Here is a 15,211-nt window from a genome sequence, read left to right as displayed (position 1 = left end):
AAAAGTGTCTATGTGGATTCAAAATTGCTGTCGTTATACATCAACATTACGCGGGACCCAAATGGCCACGCCATCACCCTCCCGTTTCATCCCTTCCGTTGGTATGATTCTTAAGACCTTTTGAAAGTACTTGTCCCTCACCACCAGCTGCGGCTTTATCCACCGTCCACCCTCAACCAATGGCAGGAGTCGGTATGTCACTGCTCTTCGTGCGAGTGGCAGAACATTCAGCGATGTACTCTTGGATCCACTGAAAGCAAACTCATCTGACGGTTCCATGGCCAGACCGAAAGTCAGGAAATGGTTCGAGGGGTTCTCAATAGTAATATCAAGAATGATAATGGGTAGCGATCTATCAGATGCGTCAGCACCGTCCTTTGGCGCTGGTGGCTCCGAGTAAGAGACGCTAGCTAAGACACGCGGCTCGGAAACGGTAACATAAAAGGGGTCGAGGAGGAACGTGGTTGTATTCGGGGCGCTGTCGTTTTCTGCAGTTGACCGGTGCCACTTGATAGAGAAGGCCAAGTCTGCAGTTGATGGAGCTCGTTCGTCGAGGGTCAATTTCTGCGCCACAATGTCAAATTGTGCTTCTTCCATTGTCTTTGGACTCATTGTCAAGTCCGAAATGAGATGTGTCGGGTCTTTGGACACGGTACATTTCACACCACCATGAGTTTTGACTACCTGAAGATCGAGCTCCCGCACGCAGAGGTCCTCGGTAGCAAATGAAGCAAAGCGCGTAATCAGGCACCATTTTTGTGCCAAACCCGTGGCTTGGTGATTGTGGTCCTCATCATCCTCAGCTTGCTCTTGTAGATTCTCATGGTCGAAAATGCTTGGCCATGATTCTTTGTGTAATCTTGGAACTAGATCATAACTGGCTTCGAAAGGATTGACAACATTGACCTGGAAAGTGACCGTTTGTACAATAGATGTCGATGGGTCAGATATCAAATTGTACCATGCCTTGATAGTAAGGTCGTAGGCTGTGGGTCGGATTATAGGATCGATCGTGACTATGGCCCTGGCTGACTCTGTTGTGGCGATGGTACCTATAGGCAGACCATCGAGCTTTGCCTCCTCGCTATGTTGGCTGGTCGACTGTAGTGTTTCATCTCCGGCAGAGGCTGTGAAAGAAGGTACCTCTTGACCATATAGATGAACGTCTAGTTTCGATACTGCATCCACATCTTCTTCGTTGACAAGGTCGATCTGCACTTTGATAGGCTCACCAGCATAATACTGCTTGTGAACGCCAACAAATCTGAGTTGCATCTTTGGCGGCCTTGGAAGAACCTTGATGACGTGGGGATTGATCTTTGTGACTCGTCTCTTCCCAGTATTCGTATACCAAAAGCCCACAGTATTGTCTTCACGAACTCTCATGGAGTAGCTGAGCTTGAAGTTTTCCGGCGCGATGGTGGCGGTTATCACCGCGGCATTCGCTTCACCAGCCTCTCTCAATGGCAGGCTCAATTCGAATACCCTTGACTGTCCTGGCCGCAGTGTCAAGTCGTCTTTTCCATGGAGTATAACCATGCCACTGGTTGGTGTACTCGACCCAGATTCTGCTCTATCACCGGTATCTTCTGGAGCCTCAATCTCTTTGAGAACGACAGAGGTGAGAGAGATATTGTTCCTGACTAGTGGCTGGGCAGTGCCTGCTTCATGGGTTAGGCGCAAATTCCGCACACTACCCCCAAAGGCCACTGCGATATCTTGCAAAGTGATTGGCGCACTCCCAGAAAAGGCAGTGGACGTGACGACGAGCTGCGCTGGGCAAGTTTGACCTGCTCGGCCCTCATCATGTTTGAAGACAAATGATGCTTTGAGGAACGAGGTCAGATGATCATCGTTGACTGAAACCTCCGGGCGTTTATCGATCTGCATATTGTCAAGAGACCGGGTGATATCGTAATGCCAATTGGGCTGTCTCGAGAAACCTGGTACAGATTAATCATGGTGAATTAAGCAGAAAAGCCGTATTGGAAACTCACTATTGCTGAGAAGCTCCCAGTCGATTGCAATGACCAAATCCGCCTGCCCAGCTCGTGCAGCGGCTTTTCTGAGAGTCCAACCCAGTGCCTCCGCCGCGCCTAGCCATCCTTCTCTGCGGAACGATGAATCTCGCCACATAGGCGTGAGTAGTTCCAGAATCTGTTTCCATTCCTTGAGATATTCCAGTTCTTTGGCGGCATCAAGCGCAATCTCTGCGGTCAATCGTACTTGGTGGCGTTTTTGGAATTCTGCTTTTGCAGCATTGAGATATTTTAGAATGTATCGTGCATGGTCAAAGCCCTCGCCGTCTAGGGGGTACTCTTCGTATGGCTCTGGACACATGTACGTATCGAACGCGTTATAGGCCTTGGCAGCAGATTTGGAAACCTCTGATAGGTCAGGCGGTTTTCTGGAGTCATCAGGAATTGCATACGCCAGTTTCCTCCGGTCCAGCGCGTGCTGAGAAGCGGTTTTGTACCAATAACCAGCGTGGTGCAAGAGCTCCCAGGGTTGTAATCGTTCAGCAGACAAGGCTTTTTCTGGCGACCGGAACAAGGCCTGAGACGAAGAGTCTAGCTCAGGGAATTGGGCTCTCTCGATCAGATTCGCCATGATCTCGGCCCATCTCGCCTCCCAAGCTTGCCAACCATAATTCTGCGTTCCCCGACCTCTGCGATCAAGGAAATCGGACATGCGCTGTCGATGCATCTGCCACCTACGCACAGCCGCAGTGGTTTGCCCGTTCCACAACAAGCACCTTAGCGCCCTGATGGCCAGTATATCCGCAACATATCGGCCATCGTTGAACCTTGGGCTCCAGCTTGGGACCGTCTCCAATACATCCATTCCTAGCAGGGTCTCATAGGCCTGCTCGTATGAACGCAATGCGACATCCATTTCTTGTCTAAATTCGGCAAAGACACCTGCTTTGAAATCATAACGGACGTTCCAGCCTTGAAGGGTAAGGGTATGGGAAGTGCCGCTGGTGGGTGGGATGGTAGGTTGGGGCGCCACACCTCTGCCTTTCTTCTTGCGGGACCTTCGACCAAGTTCACGGTAGTATTCACTGGCTTGGACAAAAACAGCAGTCAATATGCTGTCCACAGCGCCTTCCAACTCTGCTTCAGAGCGTCGTGTAGGCAAGACAAACAGCGATGTCTTGGGATCCAACCCAGTGCCCCACCTGATATTCTCCAGTCTCTCTTGAAAGGCGCCCATGGAATCCGGTGTTCGGTCACTCAAGATGACTGCGACCAAGCGGCACTTGTAGCCAGAGCGACTGATTGCATTTTTCAAGGCGTTGATATCTGTCTTTAGCTGGTTGTCGTGCAATGTTGCCAGTGTAGGGTCGGATGTGAGGCTGTAGAAGCACAAGCATATACTCGGTATGAGTGATTGATGCTTGTGCAGCCAGCGTGCGTCTATGAGCCCATCGGGATATAAAGATGAGCCGGGACTCAGAGGAGAGAAAGGCGAGTGTAGAACGGGCGGTGACAAGGGCGTCTCGAGGTCTTCTGGCAGTCGAGCGCGCCGAGGCGGTAAGAGGAAGTCCTATAATTTGAATCAGGTCAGGATCAGGCGCACAGATAGTCTAGAAGGACGAGAGTTGCACAGTGTAAGACTCACTCTACCTATGGTCTTCACTTTGAATTTGTACTTCCGGGAGGCGTCTTGTCCATTCCACGGCAGGTCAGTTGCATCTGCCTCCTGGATGTAATGCAAGATCGCCTTAGCCTCGCGACTCTCAACCGGAGGAAGCTCTGACCGTATGAGCACGCTCTGCTCTTTGAGGTCCGGATCGGTGAGCAGTGGTTTTGTAGGCCCAGTGCTGAGGCCTGACACCACCAACAATGGGAGGTTATGGTCCAGACTCCCAGCGGGATAGTCGTCCATGGCTCGAGGGGGTGTTCACAGAGCAGTCTACGCCAACCTGTCGGTTCCTAGGTGCATAGCAGTCAAGACGAGAGGTACCTGCAGCTTTACAGCAGCACTATATTCCAATGATTAGCAGCCTGGATCGATTTATAGTACTGCTGCTCAGATGTGACACGGAACCATGAAGCTAACGGACGCAGACTCACTTTTGACCAAAGTTGGGCGCAGACACAACCAGACTACCAGCCCGCGCAGCAACAAATATGCTTATCTTGCCAGCAGTTATAGCTCTCTCGAAAGCAGTAACCAAGCAATTGTCCCAGATGTCATGTAACGGGTCGCAAGGCGTAGTGAAGGCTGTTGTGCAGGGTCAGAAGTCTTCGACAAAGACAATCAATCAATCGCAGCTTTGATGCCAGTGAGGTCGGCCCACAGACACGGTTATCTGCTGCTGCTGCTGCGCGTTGACTCCAGGCGCCGCATGTAAAGTGGTTGCTGCTCTGGACCTCTATGTGGTACGTCGTACGCCGTTGAGTTACTTTGACGTAGGTGGGCAATTGCTGAGCTAGGGCTGCCAATAGGTGACCTCAGACGCCTAAGCTCCCCCATTTCGGTCATTGCCGAGGGGGGTTGTAGGGCCCTCTGAGCTGTACCTACTTCCTGCCTAGGTACATGTGGTAACAGTTAGCGCATTCTGACAAATGTCTGCCAGGGGTTTTAGTGTCTATCCCGTAGCATCTAAGACTGTAGCACGCCCACCTCATCAGCGCTGCTTGCGAACTCGGGGCCCGTCTGACCTACCCCAACTGCCACGCTGCCCAGTGCTCATTGTATGTCCCTAATCTGCAGCTGCCGACTCTAACAATACAGGTGTCCAGGACCACCCAAGCTACCCAACAGCTTCCCCAATGCTCCTCGAGACTAACCAGTCAATGATTTTGAACCGATCGATAATGTAATCGGCCAAGCGCGGGACCCAAGCGTAACAAAGCGAAGACGCAGCCTCGTCGTCCCCGTCCACCTATCTGCCCCCCCAGTCCCCATTACGCAGCGAAAGTCTTCTTCCTGCCAGAAACTCGTCGCAACACGCACTTTTCGACCTTGTCTAGGGGTACTCGGTCTCTTGCATATATTTGAACATAGTCAAACGTCATTTTACTTCCAAAGCCTCTCGTCATCTGTTCAACACGACACTTCCACCGTCTTCCCTCTCGCCATTCACACCCGATTCCTCGGCGAGCGCTGCGACAGAACCGCCACCAGTCAGTTTCCTCCCGCCTCGACTCTTCGTACTCTCAAATCCGCGCCTACTAACACGAAAGGACGATAGTCGAAGAGGCGCAGGCGCGAGCTGCGCTGCGAATAATTGTACCTCAAAACACAGTCTACCTCGAATACCGCAGAAACTGGGGACTGCGAGGCGCAGGCCCACGATCTCGATTGCCCACCATGTCGCAACAAGCACTTTTCGCCGACACGATAATAGCCATGAAAAAGGCAATGAAGCGGAGAGCATACGGTATCCTTCTTGTGCCTTCCAGTACGCACTTCCCAAGTCACTAATCAGATTTCTGCTGCCGTAGAGTCAGAAGATTCAGACGACGATGTCGACTACCGTGGAAACCGCGGTCAGAAGCTCAACAAGCGAGCCAGATTTGCGCGTGAAGGGCAATTGGCACCGGCTTCGGGCCCCGAAGTCTATAAAGAGGCATGTATTTTCACCACCCGTCACTCTTCCAGGAGCTGTTTTACTGACACTAGTGCTACAGTACATCGAGCATGCTGGCTATGTACGGGGCATCATTAGTCGAAACCCACCTTTGGTAGACGATGAGGGTTACGAACCAGAGAGCGACGACGAAGACTACGAACAGCGAATGCAAGATATTGTCGAAACTGCAGCCGAGTTCAACCCTTACGCGAACGTGCGCTTGGAGAGTGAGCTTGAGTGCCTCGAGTCTCCGGTTTTTTTGTGGCATACTGACCAAATACTGCACAGGCATCCTCGCACCACTGACATCTGTGACCGACCTGCCTTCGCACCCTACTCTCGCCCGCCCTTATACGTCCAAAACATTGACCGACCTCACGCTTCAAGCTCGCGATACCATGTACAAGGAGAATGAAGCGCTGTGGAATATCAAGCACCTCCACACAAAGCTGGTCGGTGACCATATCTGGATCCCGACTGAAATGATGGAGACACCAAACGACCTCCACTACTTTCAAGAACCCCACGCTGCAAGTACTCCTGGCTCTGGACAGCCTACCATCAAGCCAGATACGACCAGGCTGCTCTTGGGAGCCGATGCAACTGCCAACAACGCGAATGACTCTCCATCGGCCAATGGTGCAGGGTCCAGCATAACCCGTGAAGATGGTGAACAGGCCAAAGAAACAACTGGAGATGGCGACACCTCAATGATCGATGCCGATGAAACAATAGACGAAGACACTACCGCAGAATCGAATCGGCAGAATGATAAAGTGTCAAGCGGAGCGACCGAGTCTAACGGGGATCCAACTGCTAATGGGACGCAACACGGGCATGACAAGTTAGCTGCAGGCAAAGCACAGCCAACAATAAATGGTGCTACAACAGCAGGGGAACAAAACGGCGGGAGAGCACAGGCGCAACCGTTCCCAAAAGCGCTCAATGGTCATGAAGTCAACCTCCCAGGAAGCGCGCCAATGTCGATAGCTTCTTTGGAAGCTCTCGATGAAATGTTTATCCATCCGATCTTCCTAGCACCCAAATCAGCACAACCGAACCGAGACTTGGGTATCCCAGAGGCGGAAGCTGAGGATTTGAGGCGGTTGCTCCAAGCTTACGTCCAGAAGCAAGAAGAAGTATGTCGAGGCACAAAAAGGCTCCATGAAGGCCTGCTGCGTGCAGAGAGGCTGCGAAGAACTGTCTTGCAATGGTCCAAGTACGAGGCACATTGCGGACCGAACCGAGACATGTCGGATGGAGAAGACTGGTACGATAAGGAAGAATGGGGCCTCGAAGAAGATCTAAAGAAGGGTCAAGACGAGGAGGAGGAAGACACGACGACACAGCAGCCAAAGAAGACCAGAGCAAGGAAATAGGTAAAATGCCTGGAATAGCGAACGCTTGCAACGGGAAAACGGAACGACTGGAATGAGCAATGGCGTTTGGGATGTGTATTTGGGCATATGAACACGGCGTTTCGGCATTCAAAATACCCAGGACTTACGACGGGAAGGAATCTTCCCTTTGAGTTTCCTACATGAGATTAATAAAGCAGACAACCATCTTCCTGTTTGCTTTTGCAACTGGCCATTTGAACAATGCAACCAAAGCTTCCCCATTCGAAAGTAGCAGCGGCTCCAAGTCGAATATACGATGGATGGTTCAATACAAAATCCAACCGATTATTATGGCTTGCTGTCTGGACACGGGTAAGTCAAGTATCTTAAGCTGCATTATGAAAGAAAAACTTTGGTTTTTTTTTTTTTTTGACGGTTGCTGTCCGCCCTTTTTTTTGCCAACGGAGTTTGAGGGCCGGTTTGTGCCGGTTCGACGAGGAAGGAAGCTCAAAGAAGCGAAGGGAGGGGTTCCGAAGGGACTGCACATGGCATTGACGCTATTGGAGCTCCTTCAGCCCAGGTTAGGTTGAGCTTTTTGGAGAGCTCATTGTTTTCTTGAACCATCCACAAACACGCCTCCATTAGTTTCCACCTATTCAGGACAGGAGTCAGAACTACATACAAAAGACAGTACAACGCCGTGTACAGGCAACTATCAATTTTGCAAGCGACCAACTGTACAATCAGAACCTCCCACCACCACCACTATCATCATGGCTCCTCTAGCATTTGAGCCTAGCAAGCTGGTTGACCTCGACCAAAAGAGCTTGTACAGTATGTTTACCATTCATGTTTCCGACCCTGATGGTTGCCAAGGGGTACCAAGAGTCGACGAGTATAATGACCCTTGATGTTTAGTGTCGGCTGCTGCGATTGCATTCAACCCTACTTTCTGGAAGTAAGTAGGCCATGTTCTTAACATCCTCGCTGCAGTGTTGTCGTCCGCAATAGGCCTCTCCATTTCTCGGCTCGTGTCATGACGAGCAAGGAGGCAGGATTGGCTGCGGTATATAAGATGGTCTCAGACTAACACTTGCCCAGTATTGTTGCCCGCCGCGAGTACAGAACCCACTTCCTTTCGCGCATCTTCAACAACAACCGCCAGGCTGCCTGCTACTTCCTTGCTGCGACCATCTTCTCCCTGGGCCTCTTCCGTGACTTCTTGTATGAGCGTGCCCTGCGCGCCCAGCCGTCGTACCCACTCCTCGAGACCGACGAGGTCAAGTATCTCGCCTACGCCCTGATCGCATCCGGCAACGTCCTGGTCATTACCTCGACGTGGGCACTCGGCATTACCGGCACGTTTCTCGGCGACTATTTTGGTATCCTGATGGACCACATGGTGACTGGGTTCCCGTTCAACGTCACGGATGCGCCCATGTACTGGGGCTCGACCTGCAGCTTCCTGGGCACCGCGCTGTTGTACGGCAAGCCGGCAGGTCTTCTGCTGACCGCTTGGGTCTGGGTGGTCTACAAGGTTGCGTTGGCCTACGAGAATCCCTTCACGTCCGAGATCTATGCCAAGAGAGACCGCGAGAGAAAGGAGGGCAAGAAAGCCCAGTAGAAAGAAGCATGCTGTGTTCATTTTCGGGTGCAGCAGACCCGGTGAGGGCTTGGCAGCTCAGCGACGATTAGACAAGAGACGATGATTATTATGATTGACAGCTTCCAGTGACTTTTTGCTTATATGCGAAATGTACATGTGGCCGTGGATCTTGTAAGTGTCATTCTTGCTCGTGTCACAATTGGCAGCCAAGCAGACTCGGGAATAAAACATATACGGAGATGAGTGAGGCGGTGTACTCAACGACATCTATTCATGATTCAATCCCATTTGGCGAGGCGTTCTGCGGTGTTGGCATTTACAACTTTATCAATCTTGGGGGAAAACGCATGGCCAAGGGATTTGGCCCGAGTACTATTTCTCTTGGACAGGTCGCTCATCACTGTTTTTCATCTAGTGGTGTGTACTGTTCTGTATTCTTTGGAACTGGTAGTTTTGGTGATGATGGAAAATAAAAACGAGAAGGGAAAAAAATCGGGGTATATAGAAAAAACAATAATAAAAGTTCAACACTTGACTATGCTGTGTGTCCTTGGCTTTCGAGGTAGTTTCGGGCCTTATTTTGAGGATGGATCTGCGCCAGACATTACGATGGCCCCGCGCGAACAATTGCCCACCTATGTACCTCGCCTACATTGCCTACTAGGTCATATACATCTGAGATGATGATGAGGAGAACAAGTGAAACGACCCAATGTCAAGTCAACCAGGCCCGTGTTTTTATTGGCAAGGTATGGAGGTTTTGTATTTTGCTTTCTGTGCAGAGCATATAGCGAGTCAAGCCGTGTTTGAGGCAAATCATCTCTTGAAAAGGGCCACGGGAATGGAATTATAAACAAGGGAACGAAATTGCAATTGGTTTTCTTCTTTTGCCAATGACCACGAAAGAAGATTGATATAATTGGCTGCAGTGCTTTTTCTTGTTAGTAGTAGTTCCAGAACGGCAACACGGAATGGTTTTGATTTTCCCTCGGCACAACCCAACCCGGGTCTTTTGAACCATTGAATTGATAGGAACGAGGAACATGCCGCCGTTTTGATGCCGTCATACTCCGGGAGAAACCGCCATGTTCCGAGAGGCCAGCCGCGGGTGGGGAGAGGGGAAGTTTCCAATGGTTTTTAGTGGCTAGCATTGTTCTTTGCTGGCCCCAACTTGCCCCAACTTGCTCAGCTACTATGGTATGCCCAGGTGGGTGCTACCAGACTCACTAGTGATTCTGTACTGTAATAGGAATATGAAGACCCTGGGCCAGTACATGATCAAACCACCTTGATGGCACTATTGATGGCGTATTCAGAGTGGCAGTGTCGAGATTTCTGGGCATCAAGTTTTTTATTTTATTTTTTCTTCTTGGACAAGGTAGGTACCCAGGTAGTAGTTGGGTAGGGCACATACTCTGCTGTGTAAAGAGGAAAGAAAGAGCAATAGCCGATGAAGTTGTTTGAATGACTGGCTTCCGGAAGCTGTGAATTCCACACGCTAGATAGATACTGGGCATTCCAGTTTCTCCTCTCGTAAAGTCCCGGTGTCCGATGATGACGAGTCTCGGCGAACTTCGATATAACTTTGTCCGAAAAGAAACCTTCTTTTCTTTGTATCATACAATCTACTACCTACCTACCTTGGATACTTTGCTCGTCTCTTTGTATACCAAAGGTTTCTATTTTGGTTTATGGTTTTCAACTTGCCCAGCTTGCACTGCTTTAAATAATCAAAAGTCTGTTGTTGGATTCGGATCAGTCATTGCCTATTGCTTGCCCTTGTCTGGCTGGCAACCCAACGGTTGTTCCCGAGGATCTGGCATTCCGGCATTGCTTTGGCTACATACTGTCAAGCTGCTGATCGCTAGTGGCCAACTACTACAATTGGAGAGAGAAAACCCACTCATGCCCGCTAGGAAGATCTGACTAGAGACATACAGAAATCTAGATTCGTCTCTTTCTTAGTTTGGGTTTGCTCCCAATTGTCTTTACTCCAGACTTCTCCTTCTTCTGACTGGTCACGAGACACACGTTGATATAGTCACCACTTGTCATTGATTATTCCTGTGCCAGTTCAATTGATCGCAAGCAGTAGAGTCTTGTTTTTCTACCTACCTTTCGACTTGCTCAGCCCCAGACAGAAACAGGACCCCTTTGTTCCAGCAAGGATAAACGCAAAAGCCAACGTCAGTCCAGAAAAAAAAAAGGAAGGAATCTAGAAGGAAGAAAGGCTCCATCCAGCAAAAAAAGAGAATCCACTCGAGACACGTGCCAACTTTCCAATCAAAGAAATTCAAAGAAGAAGCCTGTAGGCAAGGTCGAAGAAACGTCCAATCGCAACAGAGAAACGAATCATATCGTGCCACCATGAATCAGACGTCTCGAACTGATGAACCCTACGAGGGCGACGATGGACTCAACCAGAGTCCCAATGCTTTGTCCAACGACCTGACCACCAATCAGGATCTCAACGGCATCGCCAATTCCCGAACCAGACGGGGATCCTCCGATGAAGACGGATCCATGGACGACACTGGTCAGGGAATCATCCAAGTGGCGGCCCCCGTGCCAGACCGGGACCGCGCCCTCGATGCGCACCCAAAACTGGCCGCGGCAGCGCATGGTGATAATAGCGCTAGCGGTCAGTCGCCTGCGACCAAGCAGTCGTCCACCTCCGGGACGGCGGTCCAGGTGCCCCACGACGACCTCCGTCAAGGCGGTGCCGACACTACTTCTACTGATGTGTCGGCCTCCGCGAAGGATGGAGGAAGTCCTCTTCGCCGGCTCAAGCACGTCTTCCTCACCTTTGGAAAGTTTGTTGGGCCTGGCTTCATGGTGTCGGTGGCCTACAGTGAGTCACCTTAGTGTCTTGGTTGTGGGTGCCAAGACACATGGCATCCAGCTCACCGCATCTCATCAATGTGCTTGCTTGCTGACCTCATCACACAGTCGACCCTGGAAACTACTCGACTGATATAGCGGCTGGAGCTTCATATCAGTTTCGACTCTTGTTTGTTGTTCTCATGAGCAACCTGTTTGCCATCTTGCTGCAGAGCCTTTCAGTAAAGCTAGGAACCGTCACTGGATTGAACCTTGCCGAAGCGAACCGGGCCTATTTGCCTAGATGGCTGAACTATTTCCTGTACGGCATGGCAGAAATCGCCATTATTGCAACTGATATTGCCGAAGTAAGTAGTTTTCCACCAAGAAGGATGATATATATGCATTCCGCACGATACCATGCAACCCAATATTAACGGCAATCAGGTCATTGGAACGGCAATTGCTTTGAATCTGCTCATACCCCAGCTACCATTGGTCGCCGGATGCGCCATCTCCATCCTCGATGTCATGGTGCTACTCTTCTTCTACCGTCCTCAAGGATCCATGAAGGGTCTGCGCTCATTTGAGGTCTTTGTCATGCTTTTGGTTCTTGCAGTTGTGGTTTGCTTTTGCATTGAGCTATCACACATCGAAAACACCAGCGTCGGTCAAGTCATGAAAGGCTATCTCCCAAACAATGCCGTCATCCAGGGCGAGGGTCTGTATCAGGCTTGTGGTATCTTGGGCGCGACCGTGATGCCACACTCGCTATACCTAGGGTCTGGCCTTCCGCAGCGACGACTGATGGACTATGATACCCGCAACAATCTCATGCCCGCCAATGCTACGACTAGTCCCGAGAGCCTTAGCGACAGCAAGGATTACGACAAGGTCTTTTACGTTCCCTCTATGCGCGCCATCAAGCACTGTCTCAACTACTCGTACGCCGAGCTTGCTATTTCATTGTTCACGTTTGCATTGTTTGTCAACAGTGCCATTCTGATCGTTGCTGGTGCGAGCCTGTACGGGAACACCGAGGCCCTCGATGCGGACATCTTTGGCATCCACACCCTCTTGACTTCCAGCCTTGGTACTGGCGCCGGGACGGTCTTTGCGTTGGCGCTTTTATTTTCGGGTGTCTCCGCGGGTATCGTGTGCACCATATCCGGTCAGATGGTTTGTGAGGGGGCGCTAAAGTGGAAGATGAAGCCATGGCTCCGCCGCTTGATTACCCGCAGTATCAGCATCACGCCATCCATCATCATAGCCGGTGCTGCTGGCCGCGAGAAGCTCAGTGCTGCGCTCAATGGAAGCCAGGTTGCACTCTCTATTGTGCTGCCCTTTGTCTCCGCGCCCCTCATATGGTACACGTGCTTCAACAAGTACATGACTGTGCAGCCGGGTATGGCGAGATTCTACAAAGAAGGCAGCAATGACGACGAGTTTCGCGGCTCGAGCAGACACATGGATTCTCGGGATGAGGAGGAAGGAGTCGATGGCGTGTCCGGACTGGGAGAGTTGGTCAAGATGGGTAATGACTGGTGGGTCTGCATCCTGTCGGTTCTCATTTGGCTGGTCATTACCATCATGAACGTGGCAAATCTGGTCCTCCTTGGCGTGGAGAACTGATCAATATGAGCAGAAATTGAGAGCTGCGTCAAAAAGGTCGATCATATTGACCTAGACTGTTCGCCAGGCATTCTGGGCAGTTCTCGCTTCCTTAAGTTGCCGCAGTACCAAAGGTAGACAAGCCGCAAGCCGTCAAATTGACGCAGATTCTCAGGAGATGGGGCAAGGGTGCCAGTCAAGGCAGGAGAGGTGAGCTCCTGATCAGCCGGCATCGAAGATTGGAGGGAGTGAGCCTAGGCTGGGGTGATGGGCGTTGCCGCACGTTTGTGGCTTGAGGTGGTGATTACATGGTCAGACGTATCGCGTGCCATATCTATGGTTGTATGTACACGGAATGACAACGTTTTTACTGTACCTTTCTTCTATTTTGCGAATGGCTGACGCCTCGGGAGGCGGCTTGCGGCTCCAGCTTCTGCAGCGAGGCTCCTGTCCCGTGGTGAGACTCGTCCCCTGTGAATCGAACTCACTATAAGAGCTTAATGGTGGGTGCGCGAGGTCTGCAACCGGCAACAAGGTTCGGATCAGCCGCTTCTGATAGGCCAATTGGATTTCTGAGTTTTTGGTGCCTGAAAAGATTCTTCAGTCGGGACAAAAAAGCAACGAGGAAAAAAACACTTCCCACAGGGGCAACATGGAACCATGGCTTCTGCTTGTGCCTGACTAGAAGCAGCACGACTAGGGCTCTACATCAAGCACTGCATCTGTACGCATCGTGCAGCATGACGTCCCCATATGTGCTTCTGACAGTTTGCACGTTACACATGCAGTACGTCCAATTTTACTATCACAATCTTGATCTCTTCATTCTCCTCCTCATCCCATGCAATGTATAATCTCTCAGCGAGCTCAAGCACAAGATCCAGGCCAGTTCAATTCCATTATTGAATATGACGGCTCGACTACTCCGTCCATCGGCTTGACATTAACATGCAACTCTTTGTTTTCTTTCTGCGCAGTGCCCGGGGCGGAAAAGCTGGGCGAGGGAATAGGAGAAGATGATGTTTCAAACCGTATTCGCCGGCATTCTTGTCTTTTAAGATTTTGAACATCAGACCCTTGCTAACCTAACCCGTGGCAGCCGCTTCTCTCCAAAGCCGCATACTCCCACTCGGGCACACAAGTCCCGACCCAATGGAGAGAAGGAAAGGCGAGGATTGATTAGCAGAGCGGCTTCTCTGGTACCTTGCATACGACCCCATCATGGATCTAGTGAGTGGTAATTTCCACAGACGAGTATTACGCCCATTGTCGTGCCGGCTGATAGAATGAAGTTTGAATTGCATTGTTGCCTTTTCACGTTAGGGACACGGATGAGTGCCTCTCCCGAGATATGGGAGGGAAAGGACCAGAACACACAGGCAGAAGAAGAAGAAGGAAAAGAACCATAATCGGAAAGAAAAAGGTTGGCCCGGAGCAAACGCCTCCTTGACCCCTTCGAAACTCACTGTATAAGAGCCATGAGGATCGGTCTCAAGCCTATCTCTCCTTTCTCCCCTCGTCTTCTTCTTCCTCTTTCCTCATCAGTCTTTACCTACACTCGTTTGTCATCCCGACCCCCCTCTCCCAACAGACAAGACTTTTTGGGATTTTTTTGTGCGAATTCCCTCGTTTGGCTAAATTCATTTTTGCCTACGACCACACACTCTCTTTCAAGCAGCCCGAAAAAAAGAAATAGGAAAAACACAAGAAAACCAATAATCCCCCTCCTCGTCTCTCTTGTCGACTGTTTCAATCAAAAACACACAACAACAACAACACACATACACACTCAGCACATTTTTCGCTTAATAATAATTCTCAAATCTCAAGTCTGCCATCATGAAGCTCACTGTAGGCATCGTCACCATGCTGGCCCCTTCGCTGGTCCTGGGCACCCTGCGCGCCCGCGGCATCAGGAAGAAGAGGTGCCAGTCCGTCTCTCACTACGGTAGCGGTGGCGGGGAGACTGGATCGTACGGTACCGGTTCCTACGGCGGCGGCGGTGGTGGTGGCGGCGGCGACAGCGGCAGCGGTGGCCACGGTGGTGGTGGAGGCGGCGGTGGCTACGGCGGCGATGAAGGAGGCAAGGGCTCTGGTGGCTACGGTGGAGGTGAGGAAGAGGGTGGTAGCAGCCCCAGCTATGGCGGTGATGAAGGCGGCCACGGGGGCCAGGGCGGCTATGGTGGTGGCAAGGAAGGAGGCTCTGGATACGGCGGTGGTGATAGTGGCGAGGGAGGCTACGGAGGCGGC

General features: G+C 51.0%; 5 protein-coding genes across 5 annotated transcripts in view; 4 read left to right on the top strand and 1 right to left on the bottom strand.

The window, feature by feature from the left end:
• Positions 1 to 33: 33 nt before the first annotated feature.
• PFICI_14193 (uncharacterized protein) lies at positions 34 to 3,891 on the bottom strand (the record flags this gene model as incomplete). The annotated part of the gene is made up of 3 exons (XM_007842774.1): positions 34 to 1,943; positions 1,998 to 3,549; positions 3,625 to 3,891. The coding sequence occupies 3 exons, from the start codon at positions 3,889 to 3,891 to the stop codon at positions 34 to 36; spliced, it is 3,729 nt and encodes a 1,242-aa protein (XP_007840965.1).
• Positions 3,892 to 5,322: 1,431 nt separating this feature from the next.
• On the top strand, positions 5,323 to 6,963 carry PFICI_14192 (uncharacterized protein; the record flags this gene model as incomplete). Its single annotated transcript, XM_007842773.1, has 4 exons — positions 5,323 to 5,392; positions 5,457 to 5,585; positions 5,635 to 5,811; positions 5,873 to 6,963. The coding sequence occupies 4 exons, from the start codon at positions 5,323 to 5,325 to the stop codon at positions 6,961 to 6,963; spliced, it is 1,467 nt and encodes a 488-aa protein (XP_007840964.1).
• A 734-nt stretch (positions 6,964 to 7,697) lies between these two features.
• Positions 7,698 to 8,548, top strand: PFICI_14191 (uncharacterized protein; the record flags this gene model as incomplete). Its single annotated transcript, XM_007842772.1, has 3 exons — positions 7,698 to 7,758; positions 7,843 to 7,882; positions 8,026 to 8,548. The coding sequence occupies 3 exons, from the start codon at positions 7,698 to 7,700 to the stop codon at positions 8,546 to 8,548; spliced, it is 624 nt and encodes a 207-aa protein (XP_007840963.1).
• Positions 8,549 to 10,897: 2,349 nt separating this feature from the next.
• On the top strand, positions 10,898 to 12,982 carry PFICI_14190 (uncharacterized protein; the record flags this gene model as incomplete). Its single annotated transcript, XM_007842771.1, has 3 exons — positions 10,898 to 11,381; positions 11,480 to 11,718; positions 11,798 to 12,982. 3 exons carry the CDS (start codon positions 10,898 to 10,900, stop codon positions 12,980 to 12,982), a joined length of 1,908 nt encoding a protein of 635 aa, XP_007840962.1.
• Positions 12,983 to 14,800: 1,818 nt separating this feature from the next.
• PFICI_14189 (uncharacterized protein) overlaps positions 14,801 to 15,211 on the top strand; it is a gene marked incomplete at both ends in the record, with an annotated part of 1,366 nt that continues 955 nt past the window's right edge. Inside the window, one exon of the mRNA XM_007842770.1 lies at positions 14,801 to 15,179. Within this exon, the coding sequence (XP_007840961.1) occupies positions 14,801 to 15,179 (379 nt within the window). The remainder of the gene's footprint in view (positions 15,180 to 15,211) is intronic.

The sequence above is a fragment of the Pestalotiopsis fici genome (assembly GCF_000516985.1).
Source record: "Pestalotiopsis fici W106-1 unplaced genomic scaffold PFICI_Scf_12, whole genome shotgun sequence".
NCBI classification, from domain to species: domain Eukaryota; kingdom Fungi; phylum Ascomycota; class Sordariomycetes; order Amphisphaeriales; family Sporocadaceae; genus Pestalotiopsis; species Pestalotiopsis fici.
This window is presented reverse-complemented; position numbering and strand designations above follow the sequence as displayed.